At 40.7% G+C, this 15,886-nt stretch overlaps 1 protein-coding gene across 1 annotated transcript in view; it reads right to left on the bottom strand.

Moving 5' to 3' along the window:
• Positions 1 to 3,643: 3,643 nt before the first annotated feature.
• The window catches only part of LOC309620066 (uncharacterized protein C1orf87), a gene marked incomplete at its 5' end in the record, with an annotated part of 104,814 nt that continues 92,571 nt past the window's right edge, over positions 3,644 to 15,886 (bottom strand). The window contains 2 exon segments of the mRNA XM_082376078.1: positions 3,644 to 6,648; positions 14,307 to 14,514. Of these exon segments, the coding sequence (XP_082232204.1) occupies positions 6,488 to 6,648; positions 14,307 to 14,514 (369 nt within the window). The 3' untranslated portion in view covers positions 3,644 to 6,487.

Genomic DNA, 15,886 nt, shown 5'->3' with positions numbered 1-15,886 from the left:
TCTTTTAAAGCTACTGTTAGGAGTGACATGTTTCTTCTATCGATCTTTATTGACCAAAGTAAGTGATTGGGATCAACAGGGTGGGGTTGACAATTCTCTTGCTGGAAAGGGAGTCCCGAGTCACAGGCCAAACTTAACATCAATGAGGTGGGAAAGTATCACCCCCTAGGGAGAGGATACAAGTTTGTAACACTAGATATTTTGAAAAATAATATAATACACCCTACGGGGGACCCAGAATTCCCACCCATTGGAGTTAGGGCACTGGAAGTTCCTGTGGAATTGCCCACCAATTTCAGGGGAGAGTCACACCTTCAGTTGTTGGCAGTCACTCAGCATTAAAAAGAGGATTTAGCTTTCCAGTCTTGTGAATGTCAGAGGTAATGTCTTCCTCACTTGGGCTACTCTCAGCATCCCTGGAGTCCTGTGTTCAATACTCTCTCCTCAACACACGTGATGAGGGAAGGACCCCAAATCCTGGCTTATGGAGTTAAGGGAAGAATGTATACAACCTGGTGTGTGTGTTTATGTGTTGGGGAGGAGAGGATGGCGAATTCTGAAAAATAGTCAGGTGGAAAAGAGATTAGATGTGGCTTGCATATGGTCCTCCCTTTCCGGGAAAGATAATCTCCTTTTACTCACCTGGAAGAATTCCACTCAGCATCCCAGGGTGAGCACAAGTGTCTTATCACAGGAAGCTCTCACTGATCTGCTTAAGTGGAGCATTTACACCCTCTGTTTGCTTCCTTATTCCCAGGAGAAATCTAACAAAGTGCTTGTCACATACATACAATTATTTATTTTCTTGCTATTATGGGTTGAATTGTATGGTTGCTTAAAGACAGGTTGGAGACCTAACCCCTAGTGCCTGAGAACGTGACTTTATTTGGAACTAGGGACTTTACAGAGGTAATCAATTTTAAGGTAATGACCTTAAAATAAGGTCATTATGGTGGGCTCTAATTTAATATGTTGTGTTCTTATAAAACGGGGAAATTTGGGCACAAAGACTGACATGCTTACAAGGAGAACACCATGTGAAGATAAAGGCAGAGATCTGGGTTATATTTACATCTATAAGCTGAGGGACACCAAAGATTGCCAGCAAACCACATGAAGCTAGGAAAGAAGCACAAAACAGATTCGCCCTCACAGTCCAAGGAACCAACCCTGCAGACACCTTGATTCTGGACTTCTAGCCTCCAGAACTGTGAGGCAGCACATTTCTGTTGTTTAAGCTACCCAGTTGGTAGTGCTTGGACACAGCAGTTCTAGCGAGCTGATATACTTGCTTACACATCTGTTCCCCCAATTTCCTCCCAGTCTTGAGACCCTCCCCAACCTGAGTCCATTCTGGAGGAAAGAAACAAAGCTTTCTTTCTTCTTCTTCCTCTTCCTCTCTTCCTCCCCTCCTCCCCTTTCCTCCCCCCTCCTCCTTTTCCCTCCCCTCCCCTCCCCCTTTCTCCTCCTCATCCCCTTCCTCTTCCCCCTCCTCCTCCTCCTCCTTTGGCTCCAAGGGAGGGTAGAAAAGGGATTAAAAGGATAACAAATTTTAGAAGAACAAATTGGAGCTGTGTGGAGAGGAAAAGATGAAAAGTAGTGAGATCCACATCTCTGAAGGTGTTCAAACACAGGGAGGCTGAAGGAAACTCTGCTAAGGACTGGTTCTATGAGAATGCTGAGAAATAGCTTTGCTGGTTGGAATCTCTCAGGGATTGGCCTATTGATCAATATTTTGGAATTCTGGTGATATGGAACCTCACGGAACTGTCAAAGATTGTGCGGGAGAGCAAGATGTGTGTTTTGAGCAAGGGCTTAGTATAAGGCGCCAATTGCTCTCCAGCAGATAAGTCTTTGCAGAGCTCAATCTGCCCGTGAATCTGTCTGGAATCCATTCCCAGCAGCACCATCTGCTTACGATTGTCCTACCATCTGACTGTTTACCCTCTGTCAACCCCCCTCCCGGGGGCACTCCCACCACCATCTAGAGGCCACCCATTGTTCAACCTGGATAAACTGAGTCTGAGGAGAGACCTGGCAGCCCAGAGAGGGAGGAGGAGGGAGACCATCCAACACACTGGTGTTCAGGGCCAAGATATGTCTGGGGAGAGCCCGCCACGCCTTCACACGGGACCTGGGGAGGGAGCATGTGGCTGAGCCAGAGCCATATTGTGCCCCAGGCAGACTGATGGCTCCACAAGTAATATTGATGCCTTTTGTTTGGAAACTCTTTGTGGAGGCTTCCCATGTCCCAACCAATCACGCTAAATGCTGGGCCTCCCCCAAGCCACTTTGCCTTTTGCACAGCCCCATGGCCAAATGTGCAGGCAGATGAGCGGCCCTGAATGCTAATGAGGGGACTGGCTGGCATTCCAGAGGCACCAGCTCTGGGAACCCCTACCTTTGTTGCTAAGGAGCCTTGGAAGCAGAGCTGAAAGACTCTCACAAGGGGTGGGGGGCGATGAGGGGGGAGCAGAAAGGCGAGTGTTTATTTTCAGAGCTACACAGTTCTCCAGCCAACTCCAAAGCTGCCCAGTTTCTGATCCCAATTAGAGTATCAAATCCCATTATTGTTTCTCTTAATGATCTCGGGAAATTCCTCTGAAGAGTTAGTGGACACTTAGCAAACTGTTTGGATGGCGCCATCTGTACAGTTGTGCTTCCGCTTGTGTGAAGTGATCATGTCCAGAGTCCTGAAAACACCTTTTATTCCTGTCTCCAGAAGGTGGTGATGAGCTGAGGGTACTGGAAGAGGGCAAAACGCTGCTGGCTTTTCCAAATGTTCATGTGGAGGTGCCATTCCACAAACGTGTTCCAGGTTCCCATTGGGTGGTGAATCTGGGCTCTGTGCTGGGGACAAAGACCAGGAAGACCTTGGTCCTGGCTTGGCGTGTCCACTAGACTTGCTGGGGAGTCAGACCACACACACTGACGGGAATTCTGTGGGTTATTTGCTCTAACTGTGACCTGCAGGGCACCGCTGGGCTGGAAGTTGTGCACTGGGTTCTGCTCTTGGCTTCGTCACTCACTAGCTGTTACTCCTTTGGTAAGTCCATTTACCACCCGAGCCTCAGTGTCTCATCTGTACAATGGGCAGAGGCATGCCCACCTCGTTGGGTTATGGTGAGGAGTAAGGACAAGAGAGAGAATGAAGAATAGAAATGTGGAGGACGTGGTCTCTGCACTCTAGGACCACATGATCAGTGAGCCAACCGTTGGCTTATAAGGTGTCTGTATCTGGAAAGGGCGCATAATGATTTGGCTCATTGAATGGCGTAAAAGGAAACACTGTATAAGAATAAAATAGAAAGCCAGTTCCCCCTTGTGGAGCACATCTGTGTGCCAGTGTCAGGAGATTTGTACACATTATCCCCTTCAATGTGAATGACTCTATGGGGAGGTAGTGGATTGCTCAGGGTCACACATCTGGGAAAGAGTCTGCCCAGGTGGTGAGATCCAGCCTCTGCTATGTCTTCAGTGCTCTTTCCATCTTTAGAGACTGAGGTTTTTGGAGAGTTGGGGCAGATGCAGTTGACACCAAGTCCCTCCATGGCGTCCTGGAGGTTAACCAGTCCACTGCACACAGACACACATTTAGAAAGATTCTGCTAGAGAAAACTGGTCAAGATCACAGACTCAAGACTCCCTCTACCCAGTGTTTATTAGAAGTTCACAGTGACACAGTCACAGGGAGTATACGAAACAACTCTGATCTGAGAAAAAAAAAGAGAGAAGGGTAACAGATTTTCCATAAGCAAACCATGGAAAAGTCTTACCATAGTGGTCACTAAAAAGTATTCTGAAGCATAATGACCTCATAGCATGTTGCTGTTTGTGTCCAGTGGTTTGCTTCACAGCCCGGCCTCATTTAACCTCTGCTGTCACTTTGTCACCTAGATATCTAAGCTGTTCTCTATGACTTAAGTTGAATTTTTGTTTTTTTGAATGCTTACTCAGAGAAAATCTAATGAGTATTTACTTTTACAAGGGCAAGTCTTATGAATACACACCCTCACACATACATACCACACACATCCTGGGGTAAAGCAGTGGAGAATTCCAGACCGGAGATGATCTAAGAGCAACTGGCACTTGGTTCTAGAAAGCAGATATATCGCAAAATTTGTTTGTGCTGTAGCAGTAGCGTTATTGCTCGCTGCCATTTCACACAGACCATTGTTCAAACTTCCTGAGGCTCAGCAGCTAAGAGAAGGGACATAAGAAAGGCCCAGCTCTACTATGTGTCTGCATGACATGGCTTTCAGCGTTTATAAAACTCCCCGGAAAAGTACAATTACTCCCGTTTTACAGATGAAGGAACTGAAGCTCAGGGAGATTTAACATTCGCCAAGGCTGCCATCTACTAAGTGCCTGAACTGGATTTTGGCTGGTTTTTTAAATTAATTAATTAATCTATTTTATTTTATTTTATTTTAAACATCTTTATTGGAGTATAATTGCTTTACAATGGTGTGTTAGTTTCTGCTGTATAACAAAGTGAATCAGCTATACATATACATACATCCCCTCTTGCGTATCTCCTCCCTCTTGCGTCTCCCTTTCACCCTCCCTATCCCACCCCTCTAGGTGGACACAAAGCACGGAGCTGATCTCTCTGTGCTATGCAGCTGCTACCCACTAGCTATCTATTTTACATTTGGTAGTGTATATATGTCCATGCCACTCTCTCACTTCATCCCAGCTTGCCCTTCCCCCTCCTCGTGTCCTCAAGTCCATTCTCTATGTCTGCGTCTTTATTCCTATCCTGCTCCTAAGTCCTTCAGAACCTTTTTTTTTTAGATTCCATATATATGTGTTAGCATACGATATATGTTTTCCTCTTTCTGACTTACTTCACTCTGTATGACAGTCTCTAGGTCCATCCACCTCACTACAAATAACTCAATTTGTTTCTTTTTATGGCTGAGTAATATTCTATTGTATATATGTGCCACATCTTCTTTATCCATTCATCTGTCGATGGACACTTAGGTTGCTTCCATGTCCTGGCTATTGTAAATAGAGCTGCAGTGTATCCCTCCAGAGAATTATCCATAGGCACAACCCAGCAGCTTTCTTCTGCTTCACTTCTCTGAGCCTCTGTTTCCTCATCTGTAAGGAGCTGTGAAAGCTGCCACATCGAGTTGTCAGAGTTGGATGAAACAGAATATGTCAAGTTCCCGACACACAGTAGTTGCCCAATGCATATTAAATTGTCTGATCTAATATTCTAATTTCCCTCATTTGGTACTTTGGTAGCATGAGAAAGCCATGTTTTTCTGCTTACTTCTCTGCTCTAAAAGGCAGCTAGGTAGCCCAAGGGCTCTAGAGTGTTAGAGGGGCATTTTTCTGGGCAACTCAAGGATTATAAAAACTAGAGCAGGCCAGACTAGAAGGCCCTCAGAGATCATTTATGTTAGTGGATCCAAATTATTTTGTTCTTAAGGTTTAATTTATAAGATTTTAGGTGAGACCCCACTACATAAAATGTATTAAAGGGGATGCTCAGAGACCTTTCTGTTTGCTTTTTCCCTTGACCTAACTCCTTCATCCTGTCTTCCATGCACAGAGATTGGAAAATCAGGATCCAGGTCATTCAGCATTAATGATGGTACTGGGGATACTTCTGTCTCTGAAGTCCTGGGCTTCCTTCAATGAGCTCATACTGCCTGAGTGGTGTGATGTGAATGTAAGTGTGTATGTTGTGGCCAGGGTGGTGCAAATTGCAGGGGGATGGATGTTAAGACTAGAAGAACTGTGGGAACTGGTGGAAAGTTTTGCTTGGTTTTCCTGCCAGAGGAAGCAAAGAAGATGTTACCTATGTCCACAATCCTTTGTTCCAGGAGTCCCTCCTCAAAACTTGTATTCAGTACTCTGGGAGAATAACCTTGGAGACAGTGTAACATCATCTAGTTTTGTACTAGAGAAAATATTGGATTTGTTCAGAAAAATTCACTTGAAATTCTGCTTCTGCTGCTTAGTATTAAGATAATATATTGTTAATACTTTTATTTTTCTTACAATGTGGAAATCCTAGAATAGTGACTAGAGGAAAGGCTGACTTACTCATCCAAAAAAGATGTATTTAGGTCTATTATTTCACAGGCATTTTTGGGAGTTGACAACATGTAGCATGTTTTTTACTATATGGAATTGCAGGGTTTACAAAAAAACAGTTTGATCAGCAATACAGAAAAAAAAAATCATGGAATATTCATCATCAGCTTTATAAGAATAGAAGGGGATTTTAAGAAATTGGGTTTTTGCCACCTCAGAAGAGAAAACCTGGTTTCCTGAGATCACTTTGAGCTGCTTATGAGCGAGCATCATAGCCAGAAACCAAGTCCAAGTTCAAAGTGTCGACAATAGCCGCATCGGCCTCAACTCTGACAGCGCCTCCACCACTGCACTCGGGCTGAGGAAAAACATGTGTCCGGGTAAAAAGGGAGACAAAGGGAACATCTGTTCTCACAATATGGGCTTGTTATCATAGCTCCTTTAAGTACTGAAGCGCTGGCTCCAAGAGCATATTTTCTCCAGCATGGAATCTCCGCAAGGCTTGGTAAACTTTCCGAGGGCTCAGGGACAGGTTGTAAATGAGATTGTAGTTGTGAATGAGGCATCTGGCTCGTTCCTTCTCCAGAACTCCTGCCATTGGGTTGGGTGGGTGGGAGATTTTTAAAAGAGTATGGAAAAAACAAGAAAGAGGAAAATGCATTAGCTTGAATGACTTCTGAGCAAGATTAAATGCTAATATTTTGAAATTTTAAGCTTCTTAAAAACCAAGTGACACCCTAAAAAGATATTTACAATCCTGGCTATGCATCATAGATGTTGAGAGGAATCTGAGGGTGATTTTGGGGAGGAGATGGGGTCCAATATAATCCATAGGTAGACTCTAAAGCGATTTTAGCTTGTTCTTCGTAGCCATAAAACTTTAAAAGACCAAGTTTTGAAAATGGTGGGGTGCTGGCTAAAAACAATTCCTAATTGCTCTAATTTATGTTTATCTTACTGAAATATCCAAACATGTTCCTAGACATGCAGGATTTAAACAGCTCATTTTTATGCATTTCTGGAAATATATTTACTGTGACTCCCTCCAGCTTGCTGTGTGATCACAGATAAATCACCTAACTTCTTGTGGCTTAGAGTCTAGATATGTATAATAGAGATGGTGGTGCTTATCACAGGACATACTCTGGTACCCACGTGTTATATGTACCAATGCCAATGTGTTGTCCATGCTAAGCGTAAGTAGATTTTGATAGTTGCAGAGAGAAGTTTAAGTGTAGAACACAACAACAGCAAAGGTCAATGACTCATTCATAAGCCCTTAATTGTGAGCTTATATATGTCAGATACTGTGCTTGGGAATAGAGAGGATTTTGAGAAGTAGTCTGTTACCTTAGGAAGATCACCAACCTTGGGGTGATAAGAGATGCAGAAAATTAACTAGAGTGCAACAACAATAACAATAATGACTGATACTCATATATAACGTTTACCATGTTTCAGGCACCCCTCCAAACAATTTACCAATATTAACTCACTTAATACAACAACCCATTTTACAGGGAGAGAAACTGAGGCATAGAGATGGGCAGTCACTTGCCCAAGGTTGTTCTAGTCCACGCATTTAACCACCATACTGTATTATAGAATGAGGGGAAAGAGATTGTTTCAAGCAGGGCTCAGATTGTTTTCTAAATATTTTCCATGAATTGTGAAGATCTACGCTACAGGTGTCAAGCTTTTAAACATCTTTTATAGGGGTGAGATACATCCCTTGCATGTGGCTCTTCTAGTCTCCTGTACTTGTGCAGACTATAATAATGGTTGTGAAATTCTTTCTCAAAGAATCCAGATGGAGTGGTCTCCTGGTCATTTTGCAGAAAGCTACGACCAGTCTATTAGATTTGGGCTATAGTGGATACCTGTCATCTCTGTTTAAGCTCTGTTTGGATTTAAACGTGCAAGGACGGTTGAGCATGATGCTCCCCTCTGAACTGCTCTCTGATGAGTGATTTTAACAGCGGACTATAGACAGCTTGGGTCCTAATGTGATTTATTCCATTCAGTTCTATTCAGTTCAGTCCTGCCCTGTCCCTTCCCATCCCATCCCATCCCATCCCATCCCATCCCATCCCATCCCATCCCATCCCATCCCATCCCATCCCATCTCATCCCATTCCATCCCATCCCATCCCATTCCATCTCATTCCATACCATCCTATCCCATCTCACCCCATCCCGTCCTATCCAATCCACTGTTTTTAAATTGTCTATTCTATTCAGGTTTATTTACTGTCTCTTTCTCCTATTAGAATGTTGGTCCTTTCCTCTGCAGAAATATCTTTCTTTGAGTTGGCCAATTGCATCTTTGCAATTTTCTGGATTGGGTGGAGGCTCTTGACCTGGTCTAGGTTGGATCCCTCAAGACATTTCCTCATACTCTACCTCTGGAAATATAAGTCATGGGCTTTGGAGTAAGTGTCTGACTGAGGAAGTTACTTTAATTTTCGAGCCTCAGTTTCCTTGACTCTAAAATAGGGATAATTAAATTGTTTGAAAATTAATAAAATAGTAAGTGCTTAGCACAGTGCCCAGAACTATTAAGCAGTCATTAATATAGGTATTTTTATAAGATAGTTATAATAGTTATATCATCATTACTTAAAATACATAAGAAAATATTTTAATTAGAAGAAATTATTTATATATATAATTTAGTTTATATTTTAATTAAAAATTAGAATTAATGTTAAAAAATGCATATAAGAATTACCACTGGTGTGGGGGGGGGGCTTTTCTTCTATCTTCTAAGTTTTACCATTGGTAGAGGATTCACGCATCAGACAAAAGTCCATTGACTGAAATTTATCTCTGTCTAATTTGCTGTCATTAGGGGATGCCCAAGACAGCTGCATAAAATAACCTTACAATCCATCTTAGTGCTGGGAAGCTTGTCCTTGTCCCACCAGAACTAGAATGAAAGAAATAAGAACCTCTTTACCATCCACTTCATGTTCAGTTTACAAAGAACTTTTAAATCTCATTGGATCCTTTCTCAAATCTGGGAGGTATGTTTTATTATTATCAGTCCTATTTTATAGACGAGGAAACAGGCTTGGCGCATATATGTGACTCAGCAATTGGTGAAGCCTGGACTTGAATCTGGTTAAAAACACACAAAGAAACAAACCAACAAAGCAACAAACAAAATCTCATGATCTTTCTGGTATGTGATGGGAGATTGGTGTAGCGGGAAGTCCAATAGAACTGGGTTAGACTTATGCCTCAACTTCCCACCTGCTGATATTTTATCACTTTGAGTTTGGCTTTCTCCTCTGTAAACAAGGACATTAATCCCTTCAGCATGTGGTTGATGTGAGGATTTAGTGATGCAGTGTATGTTAAGTCCAGACCCATGTCCTTGAGGGCTCTCATTGCACTATGCCTCCTTGAACTCTAAAATATTTTCTATCTAGCCTTCAGTTCACTGGGAAAATTCCTAATCTACCAGTCACTCAAATATTTATCCCAACCACCCATCTTTCTTTAGAAAGCATGACAAGTTATTCATAGTCATTCCTTATTCTTTCTCATCAAGGATATTTTCTTGACAACCCCCATTAAAGAATAAGCTCAGAGTAGGTTCCCAGAAACGCTAATTTGATGATGGATGTTCTGCCTTCACCCTGGATGAGGAATGCCCTGGCCTACATATTTCCTTGCACATAATAAAGAACATTGATTCATCATTGGGCAGAGTAGGGATGATCTGCTCAGTGTCTAGAGGAGGGCCATGGTGGTCTGCTAAATACTGTGGCTAATAAACCAACAAGATGACCTCAGTTAATCCTCTTTCCTCATTAAAGATAGTTATAGATGTTTCCAGATTTGGCTGACACATTCCTTGGCTATTGAGGAACTAATGAATTTCATAGAAACAGAGAAAACAGGCATAAATAGTGAAAAGGCCATGAGAAAGTCATTTCAAATCTGCCAGAATCTGCCCCAAAGTCAACAAAACTCCATTTTTCCCCAGAGCAGTTTAGAAGTATGAGAAAGGTCCCAGTCTTTGGGAGTCTCTTAGCAACTAAGTTTATGATCCATCATCCATCATCAAAACTCAGCATTTGTTTCTTTGGAAACGTCTTTTCTCTCTACCTGATTTTTGGTTTTGTTTTGTTTTTGTTTGTAACTCCATCAACACTCTCACAGTCTTGATATGTATACACAGACTCATGAAATAAAGGTTATTTCAGTAAACTTTTGATCTCCTTTTTTCCCAGTATCTTCCCTAAATGATCCATTTCAGCTTTCCCTGTGTTCTCCTCTGGTTGAACCTTTGGTAGACACTGGGTAGAGAATTAAGCCTCATTCCAGCCTTCAGGATTCACAATAGGGTCTCAACTTCACTATCCAATCCAACATGACCGTCAGTCTTGTCTTTCTCACTCTCTTCCCCATCATACTCATTCTCACCTTCTAACCTTTGCAGAAGATGGTTTCACACTCAGAATGCCCTACCCAGCTATTCAAAGTCTACCTCTCCTCTGGGTTCAGCTCAAGTTCTCTCTTCCAAGAAGCCCACTCTGAGTACTCACTGAGCTTTTTTTTAATCTCTTCTGTCTTTTCTTTGGACTCTTTAAGTCTAGTTTGTGTCTTTAATTATAATACTTTATTCTGTCTTTAAAATTTTTCTTTTACTGGCTTTGAACTTTTGGCAGCCTCTGTGTCTTACCTAAAAGTTGCTTGAGGCCAGAGACTATGTCTCATCCTTTCTGGTTTTCCTCCTGGTCCAGCCTCTAGCACAGGGCTGGGCTCATAACAAATGTTTAATAAATGAGTTTCTAATTCATCTAGATGAAATTTTATCTAAAATTTTCCTTTCCCCCTCTCTTTGGTATAGTTATTAGAAGTCCTTGGGTATTATACGGTATTCATACTTCATGTGGTCTAGAATTAACTTGCATTGGAAATTCAAAGCAAAATGAAACAAAAACATACAGAGAATGAAAAGGCATTAGTGCTGTTATATGATTACTTCTAGAAAGTACTAATGTATACACTAACTTTTTTTATTGAGATGTAATTGATATATCACATTGTGTAAGTTTAAGGTATACAATGTGATGATTTGATAAACATATATATTATGAAATGTTTACTGTAATAAGGTTAGTTAACAAATCCTTTACTTCCCATAATTACCATTTTGTTGTTGTTGTTATGGTGATTACATTAAAGCTCTACTCATAATAACTTTCAAGTACACAATACAATATTGTTAACGAGAGTCACCACGCTGTACGTTAAATCCTTGGAATTTATCTTATAAGTGAAAGTTTCTACCCTTTGACCAACATTTCTACATATTTCCTGGCAACCACCATTTCTATGTGTTCCATATTTTTAGACTCCACATATAATGCTAAGTCTTCATGAACGACAGTATGTAGTTAAGTACAACAATTTCAGTGCATGTGTTTTTGTATGTGTTGCCTGTTTTCCATTTCACAGGTCTCTGACCTAGTTCTGAATTTCATTACCTCACTTAGGCATTGCAATAGCATCCTTTATCCTTTTTATGCTTTAAATTTCTCCTTCATTCTGCACATAGCCATCAAGGACCTTTCTGAAATACAACCTCACCATACCACTCTCCTGCTTAGAAACACAATGTGCTCACTATCTTTGAATTAAATCCAAGTTGCTTGGTCCATCATCTAAGACCTTCCTAGATCTGATCCCATCCTATATTTTTACCTTTTTCATTTAATATTCTTCTTAATAGCCCTTGTATTCTATTCAAACCAAACTCCTTGTATTGAGCTTCATACATAATGCTTTGCTTGGCTAACTTGCATGTTTACCAGGAAGGTCCCTCTATTTCATTCCTTTGTATACAAACTGCACTTTCCCTTAATGATCAATTTCACACTAACATAACCTTATCACCTCACTAGGAAGGAATTCTCCTTTCTCTGAATGCCCACATAGCACCCTCTAATGGCATTTATCACCTTCTATTTTGGGTTTAGTTATTTATGTACATTCATTTATTTGTTTCCTAAAAAAAAGGTTGAACAGAATTGTGCAAGGTACTCAGGATAAAAAAGTATCTTAGTACTTAGATAGTACTAAGTCCCAAATAGAAAAATACAATATATCAAATATGATAATGGGTGTTAAAGAACTCTAAGAGGCCAGATAAAGGTTGGCCTAAATCTGTCTGGGGAAATCATGGGAGTCTCAGAGGAGTAGAGCTTGAGTTCCAACATAAAAGGTGTTTAGGCATTAATTAGCCAGGTGGACAGTGTGGGAAGTTGGCAGGAAGAGAGGAGAGGCAGACAGCTCAGGTAGAGGGCGTAGGGTTAGAAAAGGCACAGCCATGGGCTTCTCTGGCGGCGCAGTGGTTAAGAATCCACCTGCCAATGCAGGGGACACGGGTTCGAGCCCTGGTCTGGGAAGATCCCACATGCCGTGGAGCAGCTAAGCCTGTGCGCTACAACTAATGAGCCTGTGCTCTAGAGCCCGCGAGCCACAACTACTGAGCCTGTGTGCCACAACTACTGAAGCCCACGCACCTAGAGCCCGTGCTCCACAACAAGAGAAGCCACCGTAATGAGAAGCCTGCGCACCGCAATGAAGAGTATCCCCCGCTCGCCACAACTAGAGAAAACCCATGGCAGCAACGAAGACACAATGCAGCCAAAAATAAATAAATAAATAAATAAATTTATTTTTTAAAAAAAGAAAAGGCACAGCCACAGGAGAAAGCAAGGCACATTTGAGGAAGGCAAGTTGTTCATTATGATGGGGTAGGATATGCTGAGAGAATTACAATAGAAGCAGAAGATACTGGTCAGGTGGATAGGGACCAGCTTTTGCCTTGCTAAACAGTTTAGAGTTCAGCCTGTTAGCAGGCATGATGATGATTTCAATCAGGGGAATTACAAGGTTGGATTGTAGGTTAGACTCAGAGAAACTGTAAGCAACCTGCTGGGGGATTCATGTCTGATTCATCTTTGTGTTTCCTGATTGTGCTCAGCATAGGGCCAGGCACATGGTTTATGTACAAATTGTATTTGTTAAGAAGTGAAAGAAAGGGAGGTGTCCACTCTTAGACTGCAACACAAATGGAAAGGTGTATGACTGCTTCCATGTCCTGGTTATTGTAAATAGTGCTGCAATGAACATCGAGGTGTATGCATCCTTTCAAACTATGGTTTTCTTTGGATATATGTCCAGTAGTGGGATTGCTGGGTCATATGGTAGTTCTATTTTTAGTTTTTTAAGGAACATCCATACAGTTTTCCATAGCGGCTGTACCAATTTACATTCCCACCAACAGTGTAAGAGGATTCCCTTTTCTCCACACCCTCTCCAGCATTTATTGTTTGTAGATTTTTTGATGATGGCCATTCTGACTGCTGTGAGGTGGAACCTCATTGTAGTTTTGATTTGCATTTCTCTAATAATTAGTGATGTTGAGCACATTTTCATGTGTTTTTTGGCCATCTGTATGCCTTCTTTGGAGAAATGTCTATTTAGATCTTCTGCCCATTTTTGATTGAGTTTTTCTTTTTTAGATATTAAGCTGCATGAGCTGTTTGTATATTTTGGAGATTAATCCCTAGTCGATTGCTTTGTTTGCAAATATTTTCTCCCATTCTGAGGGTCATCCTGAATGGACAAAGAAGATGTGGTACATATATACAATGGAATATTACTCAACCATAAAAAGGGATGAAATAATGCCATTTGCAGTGACATAGATGGACCTAGAGATTGTCATGCAGAGTGAAGTAAGTCAGAAAGAGAAAGACAAATATCATATAATATTGCTTATATATGGAATCTAGAAAAATGGCACAGATGAACTTATTTGCAAGGCAGAAATAGACTAACAGATATAGAAAACAAACTTATGGTTACTAAGGGAGGAAGAGGAGGTGGGATGAATTGGGAGATTGGGATTGACATATATACACTACTATATATAAAATAGATAACTAATGAGAACCTACTGTATAGCACAGGGAATTCTACTTGGTGCTCTGTGGTGACCTAAATGGGAAGGGAATGTAAAAAAGAGTATATGTATGTATATATATATATATATATATATATATATATATATATATATATGGCTAATTCACTTTGCTGTACAGCAGAAACTAATACAACATTGTAAAGCAACTATACTCCAATAAAAATTAATTAAAAAAAATTTGTGGATCCCAGTGCAAAATGAAAAAAAATAAGACATATGAGCTGTAAGGTGCACACTTCACCTGTATTACTCAGATCACGCAGGTAGAGGGCATTTTCTAGCCTCCTGAACCTGTCAATCCATGTCTCACATTCTTCAGACGTGTTTTTCATCACTGGACTGACAAAAGGCTGTGAGACTGGCCTGATCTTCAAAGTGCTCAGGAGATCTTTAGGGGCTGAAGTCTCAGCAGGAGGGTTTTCTGGCTGCAAATCCTTTTCTGGAGTTTTCTACCAAAACAACACAAACATTTCACTGGCAACATATTCATAACCCAGAGCTCCCCCAGTATCTTGGCCAACATGAGGCTACACAACTAGCAAGATTTATTGTAGGTCTGGCTTTGTAAAGCTGGAGGATGAGTTTCAAGTCCTCTGTACCACAGGACCATATCTGCCAAGTCTTGCTGGATATAGACTACTATGTTGAATATTTTCTTTTTTCTTTAAGAGAAGGATAAAATTGTGACTTTTATTCAGTTTGCATTTCTGATTTACACAAACAGAGGTTTTTGTAACTGACTGAGATTTTCATGATGTTCTACTCTGTTTTATACTAGTGGGCTCCATAGGCAATGCTTATAATTTCTTGGTGGGAAAACCTCTGGATCATGAGTGTGAGATTCTTGACAAAAAGTGATTGAAACAATAGTGGTGTTATCTTTGGCTTGTGGGCTCACTGTAATGAAGCATAAGGCACCTCTAGTTCTGTCTGTCCTATTCATTTAACAAAGGAAGCTGAAGTCCAGAGTAGGGAAGTGACTTACTAAGATCACATAGTAAATGGTAGACACAAAACTAGATCGAGGGTATAGAGGTTATATCTAGCTCATCTTTGTATCCTAACCCCATGTCCAGTACAAAATAGAGATCTTTTTAGAATAAAGAGACAAATGAGTGTCAGTAGAGCCATGTAAGACATTCTGTCACCTGTCATGTAGAGAGAGTGAGCATCTATTGTTTGATCTGCCAACCCCAGTTTTCCAGGAATTGCCCCTCCTTTCAATCCATATGGCTGTAGAGAGAACCGTCATGTGTCTAAGCACATAGTGCAGGACTGGGCATCTAATGCAAAATGTTCAATAAACACATTGTCCAGTGATTTTGGAACCATTTGTGAGAGTTAAAGCCAGAGATAGGAAAACAGAGATCATTCTGGATGAGAGGTAAAAAGAGAGAGACAGAGAGGATATGAAACTGACAGCAGAGGAGAAGATATAGAAGTCATGATGATGGTCAAGGTTCAAGTCTTTGATTTTATTGTTATGTTTCTATCCTTGGGGAGATATATGTATATATATATACGTATATATATATGTGTGTGTATATATATATATATATATATATATATATATATATATATGTGTGTGTGTGTATATATATATATATATATATATATATATATATATACACACACACACATATATATATAGTATGCTCCTTCCTTATCCTTCTAATAAATTAAGTTGGTAGAGTTGGTTATGTTAATTGTAATTCAAATATTCTTAACTAATTTGTCATAGAATTAGGCTTTCCAATTTGTATACCATCTGTACTTCTCCCAAATTTCAAATACATGAATTTCTCCAATTTTGTACCTTGT

Source organism: Balaenoptera borealis (assembly GCF_965194805.1).
Source record: "Balaenoptera borealis genome assembly, chromosome: 1".
NCBI lineage: Eukaryota > Metazoa > Chordata > Mammalia > Artiodactyla > Balaenopteridae > Balaenoptera > Balaenoptera borealis.
The sequence above is the reverse complement of the archived record's forward strand: the minus strand, read 5'-3'. Positions and strand labels throughout refer to the sequence as shown.